This window comes from Papaver somniferum, chromosome 8 (assembly GCF_003573695.1).
Source record: "Papaver somniferum cultivar HN1 chromosome 8, ASM357369v1, whole genome shotgun sequence".
NCBI classification, from domain to species: Eukaryota; Viridiplantae; Streptophyta; class Magnoliopsida; order Ranunculales; family Papaveraceae; genus Papaver; species Papaver somniferum.
In genome coordinates, this window is record NC_039365.1 from 160,839,573 (window position 1) to 160,864,083 (window position 24,511).

General features: G+C 37.5%; 1 protein-coding gene and 1 long non-coding RNA gene across 5 annotated transcripts; both read right to left on the minus strand.

Moving 5' to 3' along the window:
• Positions 1-1,573: 1,573 nt before the first annotated feature.
• LOC113303741 lies at positions 1,574-4,477 on the minus strand. Of its 4 annotated transcripts, XR_003337733.1 has the most exons (5): positions 3,972-4,475; positions 3,132-3,703; positions 2,668-2,750; positions 2,337-2,584; positions 1,574-2,256 (listed from the first exon to the last, which is right to left on the minus strand). It is a non-coding gene; the product is annotated as an uncharacterized LOC113303741 (long non-coding RNA). The 4 variants fall into 4 exon arrangements; XR_003337731.1 differs by having other exon boundaries at positions 1,574-2,584; positions 3,972-4,477; XR_003337732.1 differs by lacking the exon at positions 2,668-2,750 and having other exon boundaries at positions 1,574-2,598; positions 3,972-4,477.
• A 4,384-nt stretch (positions 4,478-8,861) lies between these two features.
• LOC113303742 (wall-associated receptor kinase 2-like) lies at positions 8,862-11,738 on the minus strand. Its single transcript, XM_026552814.1, has 3 exons — positions 10,813-11,738; positions 10,497-10,676; positions 8,862-10,365 (listed from the first exon to the last, which is right to left on the minus strand). The coding sequence occupies exons 1-3, from the start codon at positions 11,705-11,707 to the stop codon at positions 9,086-9,088; spliced, it is 2,355 nt and encodes a 784-aa protein (XP_026408599.1). The 5' UTR covers positions 11,708-11,738; the 3' UTR covers positions 8,862-9,085.
• Positions 11,739-24,511: the final 12,773 nt, after the last annotated feature.

The following is a 24,511-nucleotide window of genomic DNA, read 5'->3' on the forward strand; positions in this document are numbered from 1 at the left end:
ACATGCAGTGTGGTACAAGTCAAACGAAGACTTGACATTTCACTTTAACATATGCTTCACTAAAAAATCAAATTCAGGTTGATAAGAGCAACTCATAAAAACTACTACTTCCCTAAGTTCCTTTCAAGAAAAGTCGAGCCTTTCACTTTTTTAATTGTGCCCTATTTTAAAGTAAAATTAGAAGTAAAATTAGAAAAGAAAAGGTGAAGAACTCACCATTTCCATCGCGAAGTGGGCATTGGAGTTCAAAGCCCAACTTGAGTAATAAATATTTATATTATTGTACTTATCAACTATAACATTTTATAAATCAGTCGGTAATTTTGAATATTGACTCCGTTATGCTGTAACGAGCAACATCATAATTAAGGAGGAGTATTAAAAATACCAGGAATAGCTAGGGTTTGTGGTGCGCACAATGCAATTGTTGGTAGTAATGGTTGGGTGCCTTTGGTGAGAATTAACGCTCTATTTTGAATATTTATGATTTATATGAACTTCACGTGATTGTAATTTTATGGGTGCTTTCCCCTTGACAATAAAAATATATCATAGATCTCATTCACCAAGAGACCAAATCTCGGACCGTTACGGCACGAGTCATATCTTAGAATATTAACTGTGCCGTAACGGCCCGGGCGGTTTAGGGATGTATTCATTTTTGCTTGTTTAGGGCCTTTGGCACTGGAAACAACTCAGGGTACCCGATATTACACAAAATTGTGCAATCATTTTCAAATAGTAGCACATAAAATGAAGAAAACTATTGAATGTGTTTAATTTACCCTTCCATTTTTGAAAACGAATAAATAACTTTCAAATAGTTTACTTTTTCTTATATCATTCATTGTTGTATAAGATGATGAAGAATGGTGTTAGTAGATTCTCCCAAAACTGCAGAGATAAGGCGAAGATAAACAACAATGGTAGAGTCGTCATCTTTGCTTCCATAGTTATCAACTTTTGTTGCCGATCTCTTCTAGCACGTTCAACGTTGCTTAACTATGTCTCTATGATGGATATAACATCCTTGATGTTCACTATTATTGATCTCACTCTGTTGATAAGACTAACTAAATGCAACGCAGGTACAACTGAATGATACTTTCTGAATCCATGTGTGATTTGGCAATGTGATATATTTTGGTTAGTTGTTGATAATTAATGGATATTCATGACTCTAATTTCATCAATATCTTTAGCAATTTTCTTTAGTAGTTGTGTGGATTCAAGAATTTGTAACGTAGTCGATAACAATTTTCTTGACTCGTCTAGCTTGTCGTTGCGGAATCCATCCATGGTTTGTATCCTTGCTCTGTCCACCGCGTGATTTGAATTAAACTCCTCCGAATCTCACAATAAGTTTGACTATGTGCAACTTGGATCAAGTTTATCATGTTGCGGAATCTTATATCGTATGACCCAAAATGAAAATAAATTTCCAACCACAACGTGAAAACAAATACAGCTGCACTTTTTCCATCGTCTCCAATTGAATGAGATAAACTAAAGTATTGTAGGAAAAAAAAGAAAGAAGATAAAGTTCATTCAAAGAAGAAAAGGGAAACGTGGATTGTTTAAGTTCATTATTTTAATTTCCATTTCAATCTTCATTGTTTCAACACAATCAAAGAGTAAATGACAACATGCATATTCATTACTAATTAACCCTTATGTTACATACTTTTCCACTGACCCTCTGAAAGCATTTCACAGTTTTCTTGTATGATAACCCTCACTAACACAATATCAATCACCTCATTCCCTCAGACAACATCTTGAAATCCCATTTCCAGATTCTCTGTCGTCCTCAAACAGGTTGAATAAATCCTTTCTAACAGTTTTCAAATTAGTCTCTAGCTTCTCAGAAAATACTTTCAGCTCATCAATTCATTACCACACAATTCATTTTTTCTCGGGTTTAAAAAAAAAGTATGCTTTCTGTCTGGAATAGCCTGACAATCAGTTAATCACCACTAAACTTTTTTACAGATAACTAAATAATGGTAGTTACATGCGCCTTCTGCGAGTAACTATACCATTCGAAATGTGATGTACCTTTTCATTGTCTTTATCTTCCGAATCACATCAAGTGCATCATGTCAAAGAGGTTTACTCCTAAAACTAAAATTAATTGTCTTTATAAAAATCAAAAGAGAATCATAACAAAACCCACCAATATCAACTTCAATACATTGTGACAATATCCCATACAATGCAGACGAACCCGTAAAATTCAATGCGGTAGCATCTAGGCTTCAGCAAGTAAGGGAATGTAGGTATTATGAGATTTCAATGAGAAAATAAAATAATAAATCAATGTTTCAAAATAATACCTCTACACGCAGTCCAGCAGGGAATGTAGGTATGATTGTATAATCCTTTGTGCCGTTGTATGCTACTGCTTGGATATCAGGGATAAGAACAACTAAACATGTGCCTTCAAACACTACTATGGGCTTGCACGAAACAGTATCGGTGAGATAGGTGTTATCAACTCGATTAGAGATCTTCGAATTCAGTGAAACTTCATAGAGAGGAATCAGCTACAGCGCAATCGAGAGGCTAAACCTCTATATCCCACCTGGAGAACAGCCACTGTTCGTTTCAAGTTGGAAAGGAAAAAATATTCTCAGCAGCAATGGTGAACTATCTAAGGGAATATACGTTACTGATGCAGTGCAGGGGTTCAAATCTCCATATGATGTTCTTAGAAACTAACGTGTGAATTTCGTCTCCCTGCCACAAATCTGATGTGCCCAGATATCAGAAAAGTAAGACATCAAGAGAAGAACACACTTGTACCTATAAAGATTCAGCCTAGAATATTGATTACATGGGTTGTTCTACTTTTCACCCTATTAACGGGTTCTAATCAAGCAACAAACAATGTTAATTATGTCTACATATACCACGCAACCCTCATGCCCATAAGATCTTCTTCCTGCAGAGAGCCTTTAACACTAAAAAAACCCCAAAACGTAAAACAAACAAAGGGTTTGTGGATTAATGCAACATCATTCTAGGTTATTTCAGTAGTTCTATATACTGTAAGATTGTATCAATATCCCAAAAAGGCCAAAACTCAACAATCAAACAAAAATATCAGTTGGCCGGACATAAAAACTCACATTTATCATCCATCGGCAACACATCCAAGCTGATGACTTTGCTGTTCCCCCTTGAAGTCTAGTTCATTATACTTTTTTAATATCCGGTCTCGAGTCATCCATGCCTACCATTAATCCATTTGAGGAATGTGATCCAAGGTCTTATAATGGTTTTTACAAAAACAAAATATAAAAACAGAAAGGTGGATCATGATTAGGATTATGGAAAACAATACAAATTTGGAAAAAATAACAACAGTTTTATCAACCAACTTGGGATAATAGAGTTGTGTAATTGACCGACCTCTGGAAATGAATGGAATCAGTGAATATTCACAGCACATAGGTGACAGATTATGAACTACTTTGGACAATTACGTTGTCATCTAGCATGAAATCGTCCAGGCTGGTGACCTCGTTGGTCGCCATGAAATCTAGTTCATTCCACTTTATTGATATTCGAACGCGAGTCATACATTTTGTGCCTTCTTCGGCCTCACCAATATGGGAGAAAGTTTTGTAGGCGGTTGGGAACTTTTCGAAGGGCTGCTGGCAATCTGGGAACCCATTGTAAAACAGTGATGGGGTATGCTCTGCACAAATCTAGAACCAATTCAGTACGCAAAATTCACTTGAATGATATAAACATAAAAATTTAGACAGGAATCAACAAAGCCTAGAAACCCCAAAATTTTCAATCGAACAATAAACACAATAAACCCTAGATGTTCACAGATTTTACAAACCGAAATCTAAAAATCAATAGATTGCTGTTTAGAACTCTGATGATTTAAACAATCCAAAGTTATAACATAACAATTAAATTATTACGAAATAAACTGAAACTAATTTGGCCATTACCTGGTATTGTTGAGAAAGGATTCGACTGAAACATGGCAAGATGATGATCTCGTCCAGGGTTTATGTAGGAATGGTGTTGCACGTAACGTCTGAGAAGTTATTACTGTGACTTAAAAGCAAATTGCTTTTTTTCCTTAAAAAAGATTGGAGGATCCAGGCAAGGAGAGAAGATCATGGGACGAATCGTAACGGAAGAGGATAATAGAATTGGGAGATTATTACTCGAAGATTGATGCCTTAGATTGGCGCTGTCATAATTAGGAATTTTATTGCAGTGTTTTATGAATGATAACGGAAGGGATAAATATTGTCTGGGTGATTATGAGCTGTTGGATGGGGTCGTCAAACGTGGGTTGATTATCAACCACGATTAGTCTCTCCACCTTTCCCAGCTCCGAGAGCAAATGATGGCCGTGCATAGGAAAAAAAGCCACACCGAGGACCGTTAATGATACTCGGCAACGGTAGCTATACCAGTGCAAGATCGAGGTACCTGACCACAAATAATGAAAGTAGATCAGACAAACAACCTTAATTCACACGAAAAGAAAACGGAAAAAAAAGAAAGAAAACAATCAGATTTGGCATTTGCTCGGCCGCTTTATATAGAGACACCAAACTCAGAAATCCATAAAAGAGAACCGTCTTTATTCTAGAAAAAATATTTCTGATATCTAAAAAGTATAAATTTTTTACAAAATCGCCTTGTTACGGAATTTCCCCCCAATAAATATTGAGTATCTTTTCACAACTATATAAGAATTTAATCAATTTAGGTATTTCTTTTCAAAGACATATCTATAATATTTTATTTTATGACAGTTTAGGAATCTACATTATCTCCGTATCACCGTAATTAGTGGTTGCAACTATTTTTGTATAAAAAATATTTTCACTTGGAAATAAAAATATTTTTACTTAAATTCTTTTCTTAATAAAATATATTACATATCAAGATATAATGAAATTAAAATCGACTTAATTTAATTTATTTTTTATTTTAGACTTATTTCCTTATAATACCATAATTAGTGGTTGCAAATATTTTTGTATAAAAAATATTTTCACTTTGAAATAAAAAATTCTTATTTAAATTACTTTTTTTAGAAAAATATTACATATCAAGATATAATGAAACCAAAAATCGACTTTATTTAATTTATTTTTATTTTAGACTTATTTTATTTTTTATTTATGATATGAACAAAGTTAAGAAAAATAATATGAAAATGAGGTTTATTATTTTGTTATTGCTTAGATTTTTGTATGCTTAACTTTATATTGGCTTGCTTTAGATTTTAATTTTTGCTTCAATTTTTTGTTTCAAATTCTAACAGTTATGTATTTTTTTACTTTTGGATATGATCACCAAATAATTTATTTGCAAGAAAGACAAAAGGTTGGGTTCAAAAGTTAGTACCACTATCAATTTTATTTTTTCTAATTCTCATCGGGAGTGTAATCTTATTTTTTTTAGTTTTAATTGGTAGAATGGAGTTGTAATTTGGAAAAGAACGCTTCTAAAAGTTGTAAACGGGCATTGGACATTTAACATTTTTTTATTTATCAATTATCTGATTGATCTTCATGCATGATTGATTTACTCTTTTGATTTTTATGATGAAATTGTGAAAGTGTGATTTTTGATTTAATGTATTTTTGGCAACATTATATTTTTTAGTAATTGCTTTAGGAAATAAAAAATTCGTGGGACCAGAAAATAATTTTCACATTTTTTGTTGGGCCACGTCAAACAAAATTCCTTTTTAAAAAATTTAGTGGGGCCAGAATCAACCAAAAGCTCTAGTTAACAATAACGCTCGAAAAAACTCTATTTTTATATAAAGAATAGGTTGTGCAATTCAAAAAGGGCTTGCAGCGCAGCTTGTTGCTCGCTTGCCTGCTATGTGATTTTTTTGGTTTATAATTGAATTGATTTTTATTTTATTTTAATCATAAATTTTCGAAATTAATATAGTAGTTTCCTTTATCATTTTTATATTTTTTTTCAGTATAAAAGATCAAAAAACATAAATCTTATTATTTTATTCCATAAATATGTTAAATTGATTTTATTTTTATTATAAATTTCCGACATTAATATAGTGTTTTTTTTGTCATTTCTAGCTTTTTTTTCTTTTCCTTACAACAGATTTTAAAAATATAAATCTCATTAATTTATCCATAAATACGTTGAATTGATTCTTTTTATTTTTTTCATAAATGTAAGAATAATATAGTATTTTTTTTACTTTCTGGATTTTCCATAATAAATACATGAAATTATTAAAGATTCAAAAAATACAAATTATATTATTTGATTCCATAAACGTGATGAATTGATTTTTTTTTTATTTTAATCATAAATGTCCGAAATTAATATAGTAGTTTTCTTTATTTTCTGGATTTCCACAATAAATACAGGGAATTAATATAACAACTTTTCTAAATAATGAGGGTCGTCCATCGCGTGTGTTCCAACAATCCACTCAATCTACACCGCACATTATCAGATCAATGCACTATATCTAACAAAATTTCATCCGACGAATACGAATGGTTTCTCAATTAACCAATGAGAGCGCGAGGTTACGCTCACCAACCAATAGAAGAGAGGGTAAACTTCGCCAGTGCTACTTTTATTCTGGAGTGAGGGATGATATTGAATTTTTAGATTGATGATTTTTAAACAACTTTTCATCGTGTAAAATAAATCTTGACCTCTAAGATCTAATTTATTATGTGAGGTTTCAGTCATATATTTTGCATTCATCATCTATAGAGCATTGTTCATTGGTTTTGTCCCGATCAAACCTATTTGGTATGCCTATGAATAGCGTCACCATTTGAAGCCTTCTGTATAAGGCTAATTTACTATTTAGGGGAGCCTCTTCTTTTAATTGTTTATGGATGATATAAATTTGTTTACCCAAATTTCAGTGTTCCATGTGTCTTAAGTGCTCAATATTAAGATGTTGGAGTGAACTGATATTGTCATTTGCCATAAGGTGTGTACCTCTGGTAGTCTAATTTAAGAATGTTCCGTGATTAGGCTCGTATTTTAAGCTTGTCCATCTAAGACCGTCCATGAATCCTATCTTATAAATAAAGAAGTATATATTTATCTTTATGTGGAACTTTACATTTTTATCTTGTATATATAAAACACCCACGAGAGAATAAGCTAGGCAGACATCAACTACTTACTATTATCCCGTAAGCAAGAAGGAAAGACCACGATTTATAATTAGCGGGGATGATACCACTTTATATAGGAAAAAATTATGTGATCTCAAATTGGTATCCCCTAGTAGTTGGGGTATCAGCCAAGAGCAGTGTTATTCCGTACGACTTTGCGGGAAGTTATTCCGCTCAAGCGACTTCTTTATCGTTAGATCATGCTAAAACTCAGATCTAACAGCCTTGAACCCTTTGGGGGAAGTGGTGGGCCTTCCCTAAAAGTGGTGGGTCCTTTCCTGAAAGTGATGAGTCCTTTCCTGAATGTGAATCTAACTGTTGATTTGATCATCCAACGGTAAAGAGGCCGCTTTTACGGGAAACCATCCCGCAAAGTTGTGTGAGATAACATTTGTCATCAGCCAATATAAATCATGAAAATGACAGAAACAAAATTTATTTACAAATTACAACAAAGCTCTTTAAATGTTGCGTCGTTAGGTTTGTAGCGAAACAGTAAGGAAGAAGGAAGAAAAAAAAAGTATTTACTTGACTATTCTCTCGAACTTGTTTAACAATTCCAAACCCCGCAAAATTCCTATTCACTCTGTTTTAAGAAAAGAGTTATTTTTCCAATTTGCACAATTATTAAGACAAATATGTGAGAGAGTAACTTTTTAAATTTATTTCCAAAACCACCCTCAACAAAACCCTCAAAAAACCATTTTATTACCATAATTGTCACTATTATCATTAGTATGGAGAATGACGGTTCTGGATGTCCAACCTATTATAAATGAAAATATCTCTTTTAGGGATACAAAATTTAAAAGGAAAAATAAATCTTTTCCTAAAATGGAAGGAGTAGTAGATATCTGGCCTATCCGCCTATGACCAAAAGATTTTGTTTCTCTCATGGAAAGTGGTAACTAGATTGAAGGAGCCGGAGAAGGCCACCAAAGTCTGTTAGAGTATCAAGAGATCGATGTAGCACCTCGAGTACGTTGTATTCCCTTGACTATCCTTTGGCTCATGGGTGGGGACTGGGGTTGTTTTTCTTTCGGGATTATTACTGTTTCGTAATTATTATACGAGAATTAATTTACACAAGAAGCCATTGAGATGCGCAACACGTATGATTCGTCAGCAATTATATATGATCACAATAAGAAGCAAGACCATGTACCAGTATATTCAGGTGACAAATCATAATTATATATAATTCAAATCAAGAAGAGTAGTACAGAAATATAAGTAAATTTTTACTAAATCTAATGTGTCGCACTAGTTATCTTTGTCCTGAAGATGGGGGTTCCGAGGCTGGCCAGGTATTAAGTCAGGCACACGCTTCGGACCACCAAGAGAGTTCCCTTTCTCTAGTACAAACACTAATGCAATGAGCACTATAATCGCAAAAAAAGCCACACCCTTGAAGTCATAGTCGCCGCCGTCATCATAGTCATCATGGTAGCTGCGACTGCGACGGCGACCACCACCACCACCATAGTTGCTGCGCCCGCGATTTCTCTTCGCTGTAACCTGTGTGATAAATACAAGGGATACGAAGAGGAAGAGAAAGAAAAAGAGAGCTGCTTTCCGTGAACTGATCATCATCTCTTATGAGGTTTTTTTTTTTTTTACCGTAAGAATAACTAATAATAAGATAGATACATATATAATGAACCAAAAATTCTAAGTTAACCAAATTTAGAGAACTTCATAATGAGAAGTTTATAGATTTCTTAGTTAAAATTACTACGTCAAATTTGGAAACCAAAATAAAGAAAAAAAGGTAAGAAAATTGTGCAGACAAGGAAACTAGTTATAGAAGGCTATTTCCACATTAAAATACAATCCTTGACAATGAGCAGTAGCAGAATATATTCTAAAAATAGGTAAATACTTCTACTGATTATATCTAGATATATGTATGTAATTTAACGCCCCTCAGTTTCCAAGGCCAATATGCCTTTGCTGGTATCGCCAATCGTAGTCATGCTATCTGTGTAAGATAATTCTGAGGATTCTAACAAGTCCAGACGTATTTTACTATCGTCTTCATCTATATCATCATCATCCAAGACATCAGGTTTATTAGAAGACAACACCATTAATCCATGCAGCACCATTGCTACTTCTTTCATTGTAGGCCTCTTTTCTCCCTTCACTCTTAAGCATTTTTGTGCCAGTTCACCCATCAGTTGGATCTGTTGGTGCCCATGTACACTACTGATCAGTTCATTCTCATTCCTTACCAAACTACTGTCAAGAATCGCAAACAACCTGCCTTTCCTGATCGAAGATAGGAAATAACTTGACAGGTTTTTATCTTCGACGGGTCTTTTGAAACAAATTACTGCTTCACCTGTCAGTAATTCTGCAAGCAGAACGCCGAAGCTGTACACATCGCTTTTTTCTGTTAGTTGCTCTGACTGCATGTATTCTGGATCCAAGTATCCAAAAGTGCCTTGAACTACTGTGCTCAACTGATCCTGGTCGGTAGGAATCAACCTGGAGGCACCAAAGTCCGAAACTTTTGCTCTGTAATCCTTGTCTAGGAGTACGTTGCTTGATTTGACATCTCTGTGAATTATGGGTATGGAAGCTTCAGCATGCAAGTATGCTAACGATCCTGCAACTTCTGCCGCTATCCTTAAACGATTCTCCCATGAAAGAATATCGGACGCAGCTTGGCTCTCCCGACTCTCGTGTAAATGTTGGTGAAGGGTCCCATTGGTAACAAATTCGTAAACCAGTAGAGGAACTTCGCTCTCTAGACAGCAACCCAAGAGCTGAACCACATTTTTGTGATTGATTTGGGATAGAACAACAATTTCATTTATGAACTGCTCACTTTGTTTCCTATCGACTACTTTCGTCTTCTTGATTGCAACCACTTCTCCGTTCAGTAAGGTTCCTTTGTATACTGTGCCAAAGCCTCCTCGCCCAAGAATTTGACTTTCGTGATAGTTGTTAGTCGCCTTGCTCAACTCCTTCTCCGTGTATATAGTGACAATTGATCGCCCCTTTCGCTCTCTACTGCTGCCACCGATACTACTTGCAGTATCCTCTTCACGTTCTTTAAGGAGTCTATTTAGAAATAAACCGCCATTTCGTTTATAGAGCTCCTCCTTGAGTTGCATGTGTTTTCTTTTCCTATATCCCCAATACAACCAAAAGCTAGTCACAAGCAGAAGAGTGAAGCTTAGGCAGGCAGCTGCATATACAGTAAAATTAAGGTTAGGTGGGCAATAACACGTGTAAAATTAAGCTTAATACAGTTTCCACCCCTTTTTAGAATGATTTGTATATAATGCACCCAGGTTCTGATTGCATGAGTACAGATACCGATAATAATCTTGTAAAATTTGCCCTCGTTGCTTTGCTCCAAGCAATTGATCAGGATGCCATCATTGTAGTGAGAACGATGTTTAGGTGGGCAATAACACGAGTAATCCCCATCCGTGTTATTGCATAAGCTTCCAGGTGCTTTACATGGGTAAATATCCTTGCTGCATTCATCAATATCTGTCTCCCAACACCAGAAAAAATAAAGGAAAAAGGGTCAACGTATTGCAGTAACAAATTCGTAAATCAGTACTGGTGATCGATCATTCTTATAAAAACTGTTGAATAATTGTAAAAAAGGGTAAACATTATGTACCTTGGCAACCACCAGTAGTACTGTTGAGAAAAGGATTCCCTTCGTAGCCCTTTTTACAGGTACAACGATACCCTGGGACACTATTACTACCCGATATGCAATCAGTATTAGGTCCACAGGCATAACTTGCCAAATTTCTTTTAGCGTCATCGCAACTCACATAACCAATAGTCCAATCGATTACCACGGGAACAGTTTCAGTTCCGTTATTCTTGAAATTTTTGAGGTATGCCGTAGAGAAGTTAAACGAACTTTCTTCAGCTAAAAAAGCATAACTGATTGGATTGAAATTCAAATCTCTAAGAGTGTTGTTTATGTAACTAATTGATGCTAAATATTTCGTTAGCCCAGGTGGGATTGAGGCCACACAACAACCGGTGCCAGTGCAAGACCCATTAGTAATACCTTTTGTTGTACTACTACAGGTTGACAAACAGCCTGTTGCAGTATGATCATCCACTTCATTTAGTCCTAATAATGCCACGATGTTGCAGCCGATAGCTATGAACTTGTTTTCTGTACTAGAGAAGGTGAATTTTCTCAAAGAAGCAGAGGAAGTATTGGTTGTCTTCGCATCAGAAAAACGTCTGGCTATGGAGACTTCTGCAGTCATCTGGCCATCGGGTATTGATAGATTTGAGACGATATTGTCTTCGTACATTGGTTTGGGTGGGTTGAAGTGAGTTTCATTACATGTTATTTTGAACCATTCGTCTAAGAAACAACCATCACCGATACCGAATGGATAGGGTATGCTGACGTTCCCGCACTTATCTTGGCAGCCAGGCTTGGTTATTATCCCAGAAGCAACATTTGGTGTTTCTGTAGAAGATGATAATGGCAGCCACAGTAACAAGAGGAAACAATGAAACTTTGGGAAAACATGTAAACCCATGGTATATGAGTTTTGTGGTTTTAATTATTTTCTCTGTATTGATAAAATATCTCATACCTTGATGTTACTTATATCCCTCATATGTGCGATCACTAGGTGTTGCAGCCACACACTACGCAATCACTGATCTTTAGCATTTTCTTCCTTTTTCTGTGAAGTATCCTTTGACAAGTCGTAAAGCAATTAGCGGCAACTCCGGACGTGGAGGAGTCCACACGCACTGCTCTTGTCTTGTCTACAAGACTTCCAAGTCTTTCCAAAAAAAGTTACGAATTGTATTGGATTCGAAAAACTAAAATGTACGGATCTCTTTACCATAATCACCCAAATTTAATGTTGACAGCGAAGATAACTCCAATAGGCAATAGGAAAAAAAGAATTTAATTGTTTTGGTTTACTGACCCTTTCCCTAAACCAAGCCCAAAAATCTAGGCTTTAAGCTAAATTGACGAACTAATGAAACCCCACAAATAAAGAAAAAAAATAAAAATCTAGAGTTAAAAGGGCAGTTTGGAATGAACAAATTCCAAGTTTGTTCATTTTGTTCCCACCATGAAATGATCAAACATGAAAAATGGATGTTCAAGTCAACGGAAACAATTTGAACACCGAGAAGGAACATCCAGCACGCGCTTGTACTAAAAGCGTGCGGGCTTGTCAAAGACGCTGGTGTTGGAAAAGAACTCGCTGGACATGAAAGAAAAAACTCTAGCGTTAAAAGCAAAAACGCCTCTTGCTTTTTTCTCTCCAAAACCTGGTTATTATATTTAGGGTTGGTATTTTATTATTTATTTTATTATTAAATAATCAAATGGAACCCAATTTTTATTAATAAAATCATTAGTGAGATCTAATTCTTATTAATTTATATTAACAAAATCATTAATGGAATCCTAAAACATCACATTTGTTCATTTTAACTTGTTTTTCATAATATAGAATGGAGTTTGTTCATCCACATAGCTCATCAAAACAATAAATTTGTTGATTACCATACCAACCGCCCTAAAAGGATAAGATTGGAAAAACTAATGAAACCCCTCGATTATTCCTGCTTTTGATGATGATCCCAATCCAAAATTCTACAGTATAATAAAAAAAAATAAAGAAAAAAACAACCAACATTCTTGTTTTATATATTGCATTACTGTACACTTGGACCGTAGTAAACAATAATCTCCATTAGTTTATTTGCAAATCTGGTGGTCCAAAATGTAACATGTTACTAATAATATGTCTTTTTTATTTTTTTGATCAATCAGCTGGGATTACTAATAACATGTCACTGGTGGCTGCATTCCAATCCCCACCCACCACCACCAGGCTGCTTGATGGGGGTTTCTTGAATGACTGCTATATTTGATCTTAATTTGACTAGTGTTGGTGAAATGTAACACAATCGACTTTATTGAAGTTGCCATGTTATTGACAGGTCACAACCTCCAAAAGAGGACCATACACCTTCCAAGGTACTTTCTTAAGTGACAGCTATTAGAATATTATAAAGGGAAAAATATTGTTTGGTCTTCTTTAGGTGGTCCATTATGTGTTTGGTCCTTTGGTTTAGCGTTTGACCCATAATTATTTAAAAATATTAAACTCGTAAAAATACCCTTCTATGTTAATTTTATTTATTTTCTCGTAACAGTTCATTTTAGAAATGAAGTCCATACAAAAACCTAAAAAAAACAGACTTCATTCCAGAAATGAAGTAAGGAGGAAGTCAGGGGCATCCCATCAACTCCAGTAAGGAGGAAGTTAGGGGTTCGATTCCCACCATAGCAGAGGTTTGTATTTAATTAGTTGTATAGAGGGGTTTGGCGGGGTTGGGTCTAGCAGTGGCGCTAGTCCAGCTGGCTACATTTGGGTAGTGGCCTGGGTCCAGCTTCAGCCTATCAAAAAAAAAAGAGAGAGCATAGCTCAGTGGTATCCCATCAACTCCGGTAAGGAGGAAGTCAGGGGTTCGATCCTCACCATAGTAGAGGTTTGTATTTAATTAGTTGTGTAGAGGGATTTGACGAGGTTGGGTCTAGCAGTGGGGCTAGTCCAGCTGGCTGGATTTGAGTAGGGGCCTGAGTCCAGCTTTAGCCTATCAAAAAAAAATAATCCAGAAATGAAGTCCATATAATAACCTAAATAAACAGACTTCATTCCAGAAATGAACTCCATATAAAAACCTAAATAAACAGACTTCATTCCAGAAATGAACTCCATACAAAAACCTAAAAAAACAGAGTTCATTCCAGAAATGAAGTTCGTATAAAAACCTAAAAAAACAGAGTTCATTTCAGAAATGAAATCCATATAACAACCTAAACAAACAGACTTCATTCCAGAAATGAACTCCATATAAAAACCTAAAAAAATAGAGTTCATTCCAGAAATGAAGTCCATATAAAAACAGAGTTCATTTCTGGAATGAACTCCATATAAAAGCAGAGTTCATTTCTGGAATGAACTGCAGCATCATCATCTTCATCATCTTCGTCGTCTTTAACAACAGCAGCAACATCTTCGTCTTCAAAAACACCACCATCTTCATCATCAACGGCAGTAGCAGTAGCAGATCTTTATCTTCTTCATCTTCTTCATCAAAATCAAGATTAACACCATCGTCTTCATCGTCAACAGCAGAAGAAACAACATATCTTCATCTTCTTCATCATCTTCATCGTCAACAGCAGCAGAAAAAAGAAAATCAAGATTAACACCATCGTCTTCATCTTCTTCATCATCATCATCAAAATCAAGATTAACACCATCGTCTTCATCGTCAACAACAGCAACAACAACATATCTTCATCATCTTCATCGTCAACAGCAGCAGAAAAAAGAAAAAAAAAACCTAAAAAAAATCGTATTCAACAGTACCAACATCATCGTATTCATCGTCTACAACTACCGATCTAAATATCTAAATCGATTTTCACCTTCATCACCATCATTTACAACAGCATGAAGAAAAAAAGACGAAAAAAATGGAGACGCCATTAACAGGAGGAAACAAAAGAAGAAATAAAAAGAGAGAGAGAGATAGATCTGGAAAGATGAGAGAGAAAGTAAATCTGAGAATGATTTATTCTCTCTTACTTTTTGACTATATATATGATCCTTATCCAAAAGGGTATTTCTGCCACTACAAGGTGACATTTACATCATCCATGACATCACCCTAGGACCAAACCATAATTTTTAGGACCAAATTATAATTTATATTACCAAATAGGACCAAACAGACAATTGACTAGGTCCACTGAATTAGACTGTCTCTAATATATTATTTTTAGGACCAATTGGTATTTCCTTGTATTATAAACCGGGTCAGTTTGCTGTTGTTCAGTTTTTAACGGGTATTAGAATATTATGTCATTTATCAACTTCACAAGGGCGTTTAAGTAAACAACTTAGACGGTCAAAGTTAGCCTTCGACCCTAATGCATCAACTGCATCTTCTACGACCCATTAGGCAGCAAACATATGACATATTTACAAAATATCTCAATTAGTTACGGACGAAGAGAATAAGATGTTGGACACAATTCCATCTCCAGAGAAAATTAAAAAAGCAAATTTTGATCTTAACCCTGATAGATCACCATGACCATATGGGTTTGCAGGTTGATTCTATAGATTGGCATGAGACGTGATTGGTAAGGATTTTACTTTAGCAGTGCAGTTGGGTAAAAAAATTTATACCTAGAGGATTAAATTCAAACTTCTTACTATTACTACCAAAAGTTAAGAATCCAAAGAGGGCAACCAATTCAGGCCAATTATTTTGATGAACTTAAGCTTTAAAGTGTTCACAATAATCATCACTACAAAAATAGATGTATTATAAATAAAATTGTCACACCACATCAGGTTTTTTTTATAAATGGCAGAAATATTCAAGAAAAGATTGTACTAGCTTCAGAAATAGTGAATTATATGGAGACCAGAAGGAGGGAAGGAAATCTTGGATTGAAGCTGGATATCACACAAGCACACGACTCTTTGAGTTGGGATTTCTTAGTTCAAGTCATGAAGCAGCTGGGGTTTCTCTAACAAGTATACACATTGGTTAAAGGTGTTGATGGTATCTGCTAGAATATTCCTTTTAATCAATAACGGTCATGTGGGTTATTTTAAAGTGAGAAGAGGATTAAGACAGGGTGATCCCTTGTCCTCTATCCTCTTTGTGATAGTTGAAGGCTTGTTAGGAAGAACTTTAACTCAAATGGTTCATGAGAAGAAAATAATTCCAATGATGAATGGAAAAAGTATAGCTCATACACCCTTATTTTTTGTAGATGGCATTTTTTTCCAGCAATGGTGATAAAGAAATGGTAGGAAGTTATTACAAGTCCTAAAGGATTATCAAGCTCTTCTGCTCAATGCATTAGTTTGGAGAAGAGAAAGTGTTTCATAAGGTGTACAAGTGAAGTGAGAAAGTAAAAAATTGCTGAAAATGTAGTACGCCTTTGTCGATATCTCCAGATAAATATATGGGAGTGACTCTAACTCACGGTGCTATCAAAACTCATCATGTTTGGATTTGTGTGAAGATGATGCAGGAAAATTTAGCACGGTGGAAAGAAAAATTGTTGTCTTTTCAAGAAAGGCTTATTCTGGTAAAATGTGTTTTATGCAGCATACCAGTGTACAATATGTCTGTGTACAAATGCCCTAAAAGAGTACTTAAACAATGTGAGAGAATCATAAGAAATTTTTTGTGGTTAGGTGACCCAGCAACAAGAAAATTTGTGACTCTGAAGTGTGTATATGGTGTGTTCTTCATTGTAGGAAGGTGGTTTGGGGTTGAGAAGACTTGAGATCGTTAAAAAATCTCTTCTAATGAAGCTATTCTGGAAAATTCAAAATGATTATAATGAATGGGATAGATATTTTCAAGAAAAATTTCAAGATAAAAATGGAGAATGGATAGGATATTACAAAAAAAAATATTCAGTATGAGCAGCTTAAGAGGTGTAAGAAAACACAAGGTGGCTATTAGGTGATGGTGGAAAAATATCTCTCTGGAAATACAATTGAATAAAAGATAAACCACCACAAACCTTATATCATGTGAATCAGTTATATGTTACAATATCCAGATATGAAGATATCAGATTTATTTCTCTCCGGTGAATGGGTGATACCAACTAAACTAACATCTATGGTTGAGATAAATGGACTTCCTATAGTGGATAACAATGAAGATATAAGGGTTTGGTGTGTACCCTCATTGGTGATTTTTCAGTTGCCTTAGATGTTGATTGTATCATACATAAGTATTCAAAACTGAGCTGGACAAAAAAGGTATGAAATGCCTCTACTTATCCAAGTGTTTCAAGTAATGTGTGGAAATTATTCATGGAAGTAGATGCTACTGATGAAAACTTAAAGAAAACAAATTTGAACATAGTTTCAAGATGTGCATTGTGTAAAAATTATGAAGAGGATTTGAAGCATATTCTATGGCAGTGTGAAAATAGTAAAAAGATTCGGCAAAGGATAGGGAATATATCTAACTTTGTGAAAATTATTCAATTTGCATAACATAAAAGCCCAACAGTAAAAGAGATATGGAGGAACTCCTCCTTCATAACAATGAAAGAACTCTGGATCATGAGAAATAAATGCATACTTAATAGGTATTTTTAAATAAAGGAGTAATCAATAACATAATTTTAAGCTTTACTCTGGAATGTGATGTGAAGATGAAAGAATTCATGTGGAATATTGCTTATGATATGGAGATATTGAGATTTTTTTGGATGAAGTACATGAATGTCCGAGTAATAGAAGTTTTGCTTCCAACTGCCATCATTTAACAAAGTGTTATTTGAAAAGGCGAGGGTACCCAATTATACCTCAATCTAAAACTTTTCCTACCTATAAGTCCTTTCTCCGAAAGTGGTTGTCTATGGATTGGGTCGAGACAATACATTAATCGGTTCACACTTCATGTGATCGTATATGGATACGAGATCGAGATAATACAACAACGAAGTATGTTTACTTGATATAAAGGTTCAGACTTAACCAAACACAATAGGATTGCTTATCAAGTAAATAGGAATTGACGTTTGTGTAATTTACTTTACATATAATAAAACAATTATAATGTGGAAAATAAAAGTAAATGACACAACAATATTTTGTTAACGAGGAAACCACAAATGCAGAAAAACCCCGGGACCTAGTCCAGAATTGAATACTCTCAGGATTAAGACGCTACACAAAATTACACTAACTTCGGATAGTTGAGACCAAGTAACTAACCCTATAGTTCACCTAGTTCCTTTTGTATTCCCACGCCTCCAACTTATAACTAAGTCACGTACTTGGAGCAATTCCTTTGGTTCGTATTCCAAACAGTAAAGGAACAACAAATCTTTTTGGTATTAACTCTATTCAACCAAGTGATATGATTCGGACAAAGGATCTTCCGTTTATCTCAACATAAACTCCTTCGTCAGGTCCTTAGATCTATCTTATATTCAATCACCCAAAGGTAATCGATTAAGATTAATCCAACAACACCTTTAATCCGAAGAATCGTGTTGATGCCGATCTACTCAATTAATAAATCCAATTTACCACAAAGATAAACCGATTATTAATCCTCTTTTACCGAAGCAAGTGTTGTGCAAACCAAAGATTATAAAACCCAAGTCAGATCTTCAATATATTCTTTGTTTTCAAATCTTCTTAAATCTTCAATAAAAACCTGCGCACAATCACTTGAATCTCTTGTGATCAATCACACAGATGACGGAGTCTGTTAACAATGGATTATCAAGATCATATGTAGAACTAACAACAGTCTAAAGATCCCTGTCGAAACTCTGAACTAGTTTGAGTGAATCTTATATCAGAAGAGAAGATTCTCAAGAATAAACAAACTAGGTGCAATCAGATTTCAACCACCGTTAGTCAATCAAATCAATCGAAGACAAAAGATAAACCGCAAATATCTATTTTCCCACCAACGGGTCGCGCTAGAGATCCTCAATCCAAAAGAAGACTTTAAACTGAGCGGTCGTAAGAGATTTCGCCTAATTAGGTTACTCTCCTCTCCGAATAGGAGGCTACACCATTAACAACAACAAAAGATTAAATTTGTTGTTACGAAGGATTAGTTTGCTAGAAAGGCAAACTTCGAGTATTTATAGACAAGGAAGTTTGGACACCAAGGAATTTCCAAAACCGGAAATATTCTCAAAATACTCATTAAAGCACAGATTCGGTTTTCATAATTCCTGGAAATGCTTTGTCCAAAAATAACGATCGAAATCTCTCGGAAAATCTAATTAGTAAATGCACATTACTAATTCTGTAATTTCCCTACAAAATGAAATTTATAACCTTAATTAAAAGATTCTTAACTTACTTATGTTTCGATTCTGGGATTCTCTTCCCTTAGCCGTTAAGGAATATCTTTGAACAATTAAATAAATAAACATTTACAACACGTGTTCAAAGTTTGTCGACATCTTAACTTTGTAAGTTCTCTTTCACACTCACAACCTTGAAACCGATTTGCTTCCAAGCAAGTTTAGAATTGGTTCCTATGACTTTCAAGAACTATGTGATTGATCAAGCCAACATTCAACCACAATCATGGGATACGGTTCTACCAAAAAAAGTTTCGGTTCTACCTCCATGTGAGTACTGTGCATAGTCACACTAGCTTTCCAAAAATTCAGTTGACTAGGTAGTAGGATCGGTTCCCCACATATATATGGTATCTAACTTATATGTGTTGCACATGTCCATAGGATCGGTTCCCCTTTGCCTAAAAACGTGTTGCACATGTCCATAGGACCGGTTCCCTTTTCTGCTATAAACCTTGTTGCACCCATGTTTGAGGGTGAAAACAGTTTCTGCTGATTTTGGTAATTTCGAGTGCGTGGGTGAAAAACGTGTATAAACTCTAAACAATGTACTGCAAGGGAGTACTTTGATTCGAGAGATCAATCTGTACAAATCCGGCCTAAACCAAGAAATGGCCATTCCAGACTTGCTTCGGTCACAAAGTGAAGGAAAAGGGTTGGTCTAGGGAGGGAAGCGAAGAGAGTGTTGAGACCAGAATAATTGATTCGTGAAGAGTAGTTGTTTGACGACTTGTATCAGAAAGTGGAAAACTAACAGATGGGAAAGCTAACAAGTGATTTATGAATGTTGTATTCTCCTGACCCAAAACTTGTCCTTTGGTGGAAATATATGAGACCTATTTATAAAAGTCGCGAAACGTACCCTGGTATCGTAAGAAGTGGAAAGGGTTGAGTAAATGGAAGAAAGCGGTAACGGGTAACGCATGGAATTGATGTTTCCATAATGAAGGAAACGTTTCACCATTACTTATTGTATTTACTAAGTGCCTCACTCTTATGACACTTTCTTGTAACGGGCGTAGTGTACGTCGCACGATGTAAACCGCCAGACCAATACCCTGATGAGCATTCCCCCGTTTGTGACATGTTTTGATGTCTCGAGTGTTTTGTGTAGCATGTTACTATTGTTTGGCAAGTTGATCTTGGGATGCTTTCCGGCTTGGTGATGACCTTCGACGGTCGAGATTTTGCATCTTGAGAGGAAGGTTACCCGTTGATTGTGGTTACCTTCCTTTGGTAGCCAGTGGTGTGGCCACAGTGCTGGCATGGCTTGCGCATGCTCTTGGCGTGGCTAAATAGGGTATGGTGCCGTGACCATAGAATTGGCATAGATAAGTGTGCGCCGTGTCCAAAGAGTTGGCAGCATAGCCAAAGGTTGTCACAAGTCGTTTGGTTTAGTGGCGAGCTTGTACGGCTGAGATTTGCATCTCAGAAGGAAGGATAGCCGTTGATTGTTGCAACCTTTCGTTTGGAAGCCAGCGGCATGGAGGCATGGCCGGCATGGCTTTGGCGTGGCCAAATTAGGGCTTTGGCACCGTGGACAAGTGTTGGCACCGTAGCCAAGAGATTGACACGAGTCATTTGATAGAAAGTTTGTACGGCTGAGATTTGCATCTCAGAGGGAAGGGTAGCCGTTGATGGTTGCAACCCTCCGTTAAGCATCCAACGACATGGAGGCATGGACGACGTGGCTTTGGCATGGTTTAAGCGCGTCCAAGCTAGGATTTTTGCATAGTTTTAGGCGCGACCAAAATTAGGGTTTTGGCGCGGCCAAAATTAGGGCTTGGCATTGGGCCAAAAGTTACCACGCATTTGGTGGCGAACTTGGACGGCTGAGATTTGCATCTCAGAAGGAAGGGTGGTCGTTGATTGTTGCGACCCTTCGTTTGGCAGCCAGTGGCATAGATGCATGGCTTTGGCGTGGTTTGTGCGCGGCCAAGCTAGGATTTTGGAATAGTTTTAGGCGCGGCCAATATTAGGGTTTTGGCATAGTTTAGGCCCGACCAAAATAGGGCTTGGAATTGGGCCAAAAGCTGCAACGTGTTTGGTGGCGAACTTGGACGGCTGACATTTGCATCTCAGAAGGAAGGTTGGTCGTTGATTGTTGCAACCCTTCGTTTGGAAGCCAGTAGCATGGAGGCATGGCCGTCATGGTTTTAGCGTGGTTTAGGCATGGCCAAGCTAGGATTTTGGAATAGTTTTAGGCGCAACCAATATTAGGGTTTTGGCATAGTTTAGGCGCGGCCAAAATTAGGGCTTGGCATTGGGCCAAAAGTTGCCACGTGTTTGGTGGAGAACTTGGACAGCTGAGATTTGCATCTCAGAAGGAAGAGTGGTCGTTGATTGTTGCAACCCTTCATTTGGCAGCCAGCGGCATGGAGGCATGACCGACATGGCTTTGGTGCGGAGGTGTGGCTGGCATGGTTGGTATGCCTTTGGCGCGGAGATGTGGCTGGCATGGCATGCCATTGGCATGGTGGTGAGGCGGGCATGGTTGGCATGCCTTTGGCGCGGAGTTGTGGCTGACATGGCATGCCATTGGTACGGAGATGTGGCTGGCATGGCATGCCATTGTCACGGTGGTGCGGCTGGCATGTTTGACATGCCTTTGGCGCGGAAATGTGGCTGGCATGGCATGCCATTGGAACGGTGGTGTTGCTGGCATGGTTGGAATGCCTTTGGCGCGGATATGTGGCTGGCATGGCATGCCATTGGCTCGGCGGTACGACTGGCATGGTTGACATGCCTTTGGCGCGGAGATGTGGCTGGCATGGCATGCCATTGGCACGTTTGGCTAGCATGCGCGGCTGCATGTGTAGAGATGATGCCAGTCAGTACCGAGGGCTCTGCCGTGGAGCATGGCATTTACATAAAAAAAAGGTACCCCAGTAATTTTACGCAGACATGTTGAATGGTTTAATAAATGTGCTAGTGGCGACATTATTACTCAAGTGTGACGTCACTGTTTGACTAAGTTTTTACGATTTTAACCCTAAACTAAAAACCACCATCAATATTAAGTCCTATGCTTAGCTCGGAACAGGGGCATTGTTGCGAGGTAAGCATAAGATGGTGACAGACAAGGACAAAACGAAATGGCAAGTTATGAAAAGATGGTCAGGAAGATCCGTCTAACCTTTTAGAGAAGTAAAGAGAATTCGTGATTCCTGTGTTGGTGGCTTTGCGTAGATTTTGCTCGTGGTGCTGCTAGCTAGGATGTGGAGTGGTTGGTGTTGCTGCCTTGGCTTGGAAAGCCCTTGGAATGGTGTGGCTTAAAACAGAGCCGCTGGCGTTGGTCAGCTTGGAATGGGATCCGCAGGTATTGTGCGGCTTGGAATAGAGCCGTGGGAATTGTATTGGCTCGGAGTGGAGTTGCCAGCGTAATATTGGCTTGCAACGGGGCTGTTAGCGTAAACTTGGCGTGGGCGATGGCATGGTGTGAGCGTTGGCATGGGCTCGGCATGGCATGAGCGTTGGCATGGGCTTGGAATGGCGTGTGCGTTGGCATGGGCTTGGACGCTGGCTTGGTGTGGGTGCTGGCGTGGCGCAGCGTTGGCTTGGCACGGCGCTGGCTTGGCGTGGCGCGGATTGTTGGCACCATGAAGCTTGTTCTTGCGGGCCCAATTGCCTTTTTCCATACATAGCTCAAATAGGAATTCCTTTCCTTATTCAAATTCCAAAAGTTTCACGCCTATAAAAGGGTTTGCTCTCCTTTTTATCTCGTATCTTTGTTCTCATGTCCTTGCGCTAGCGGTAGAGTGGTAGCAACAAAGCGGGCAAGCATATTCCAGATATTTATTCCTTCTTTCTCTTTCAATATTTTTTTCTCCGCAAACCCTGGCCATAGGTGTATCTTCCATGAATTTGTAGAAGTATTTCAACGTGAAAACCGCAGTAATGTTAGCCACCTCAAGTATAATGCAAAATAGGCATGCACGGGCAGGTGACTGCCACCAAGTCCTTTCCCACGAAGACCTAGTTTTTAGGGTTTCCTCCTTTTCCTTGGAGTGACTGCGTGCATAGTTTCCGCGGTGGGGCGTACTTTCTTGGCCGGGTGCGTACTTTCCGCTGCAAGGTACGACTTTGGCAAGGGGCATGCTTTCCGCGGCAACGTAGGGTTTGCCAGTCCCCATTTCTTCGGTTATGAGCGTTATGACTTGCAACTTAAAACAAATTGGTCCACGTCCAAAATGGATTCTCCGTTGTTGATAAAATAGTTTTCATGCACTTTTTAGTAACTTATCTTCGTACCCATTTCTTTGTTGTAGTTGAAAACGTAAGCAACTTAAGAAGGTTTCGTTGGGATGTCACCTGAGAAAATCCTTGCCGCGGCTTTGAAAAATATTGGAAGATCTAATCCAAACATGGATGATGAATTTTTTACAACGTCCTCCATAGCTAGGAGAAGTCATCCTAAGTTTGTGCCTGTCCTTCTGACTGGTTCATAGGGTGAAGGAGACACCCAGTCGGTTCCACCAGGTTGTGTAATACGATTTTTCCTTCAGAGGCAAGAGTATCCCGCTTCTTCCATTGACTTCAGAATCTGTCAGAGTCCATTGCGTTCTTTCGACAAGTGGATGTAATTCATGATAAGTCAGGATTGCGTAAAATTTTTTTTAATCAAAGCGCAAATCATTGGCGCTGTCACAGCTTCTGCGGCGCCTCAAAGCAGGAAAGATATCCCGAGCTTAGTTGCTTTCATCTCCCGATGGTGTCCAGACACTCGCACGGCCATATGCAGGTGGGGAGAAATGACTGTATCTTTGGAAAGTGTGGTTGTCTTGCTGAACCTTCCCATAACAGGGAGTCTTGATATCACCTTGTCTGAAGATGAAGAAAAAATGCACGCTGCTCTCGTTGCAAAGTCAAAAGGCTTTTTCCGGAAGGAAAACGAGACGAGGTGTTTCTACAGCTGGTGGGTGTATCAATGGTTCCTAGATGAGTCGGAGCCAGATCAAAACAATAGTACGCTTCATGTCGCGGCATTCTTGATTCTTTGGTTATCCAGGGACATTTTTGACGACGACTCTGGTAAGAAGGAAATAAGACAGGGTCTCATTAAGTTTGCCATCCGATTAGCGAAAGGTGTTTTTCTCCCCATTGGCGGCTTGTTTATCGGTTCTCTGTACACACATTTGGATCATCTGGTTACGGACATGCGTGCTTCAAATGGCTACATGAAAGTGGACTCGTACGTCCATGTTTCTTTTCTTCAAGCGTGGTTGTGGGAGCATTTCGAGAAGTACGCTCCCAAACCGCTGGCTTTACTTCCCGAGTCTTGGGGTGGTTCTAGGATACTTCGCTGGGTGAACAGGCGCCCAAGACACTACACCAAATTAATGGATTAACAACTCAAATTCGCAACAGGTATAAAGCAGTTGCGAATTATCAACCAAATGTCGTTGTTGCTATATTTTCGCAA

Excerpts from the sequence above, each read along its gene's own strand:
- LOC113303742 (XM_026552814.1), bottom strand. The coding sequence starts at position 11,707 with ATGGGTTTACATGTTTTCCCAAAGTTTCATTGTTTCCTCTTGTTACTG. Across the intron at positions 10,677-10,812 it reads TACTACTGGTGGTTGCCAAG|ATATTGATGAATGCAGCAAG; the intron begins GTACATAATGTT and ends GTTGGGAGACAG. Across the intron at positions 10,366-10,496 it reads ATTTTACAAGATTATTATCG|CTGCCTGCCTAAGCTTCACT; the intron begins GTATCTGTACTC and ends CTGTATATGCAG.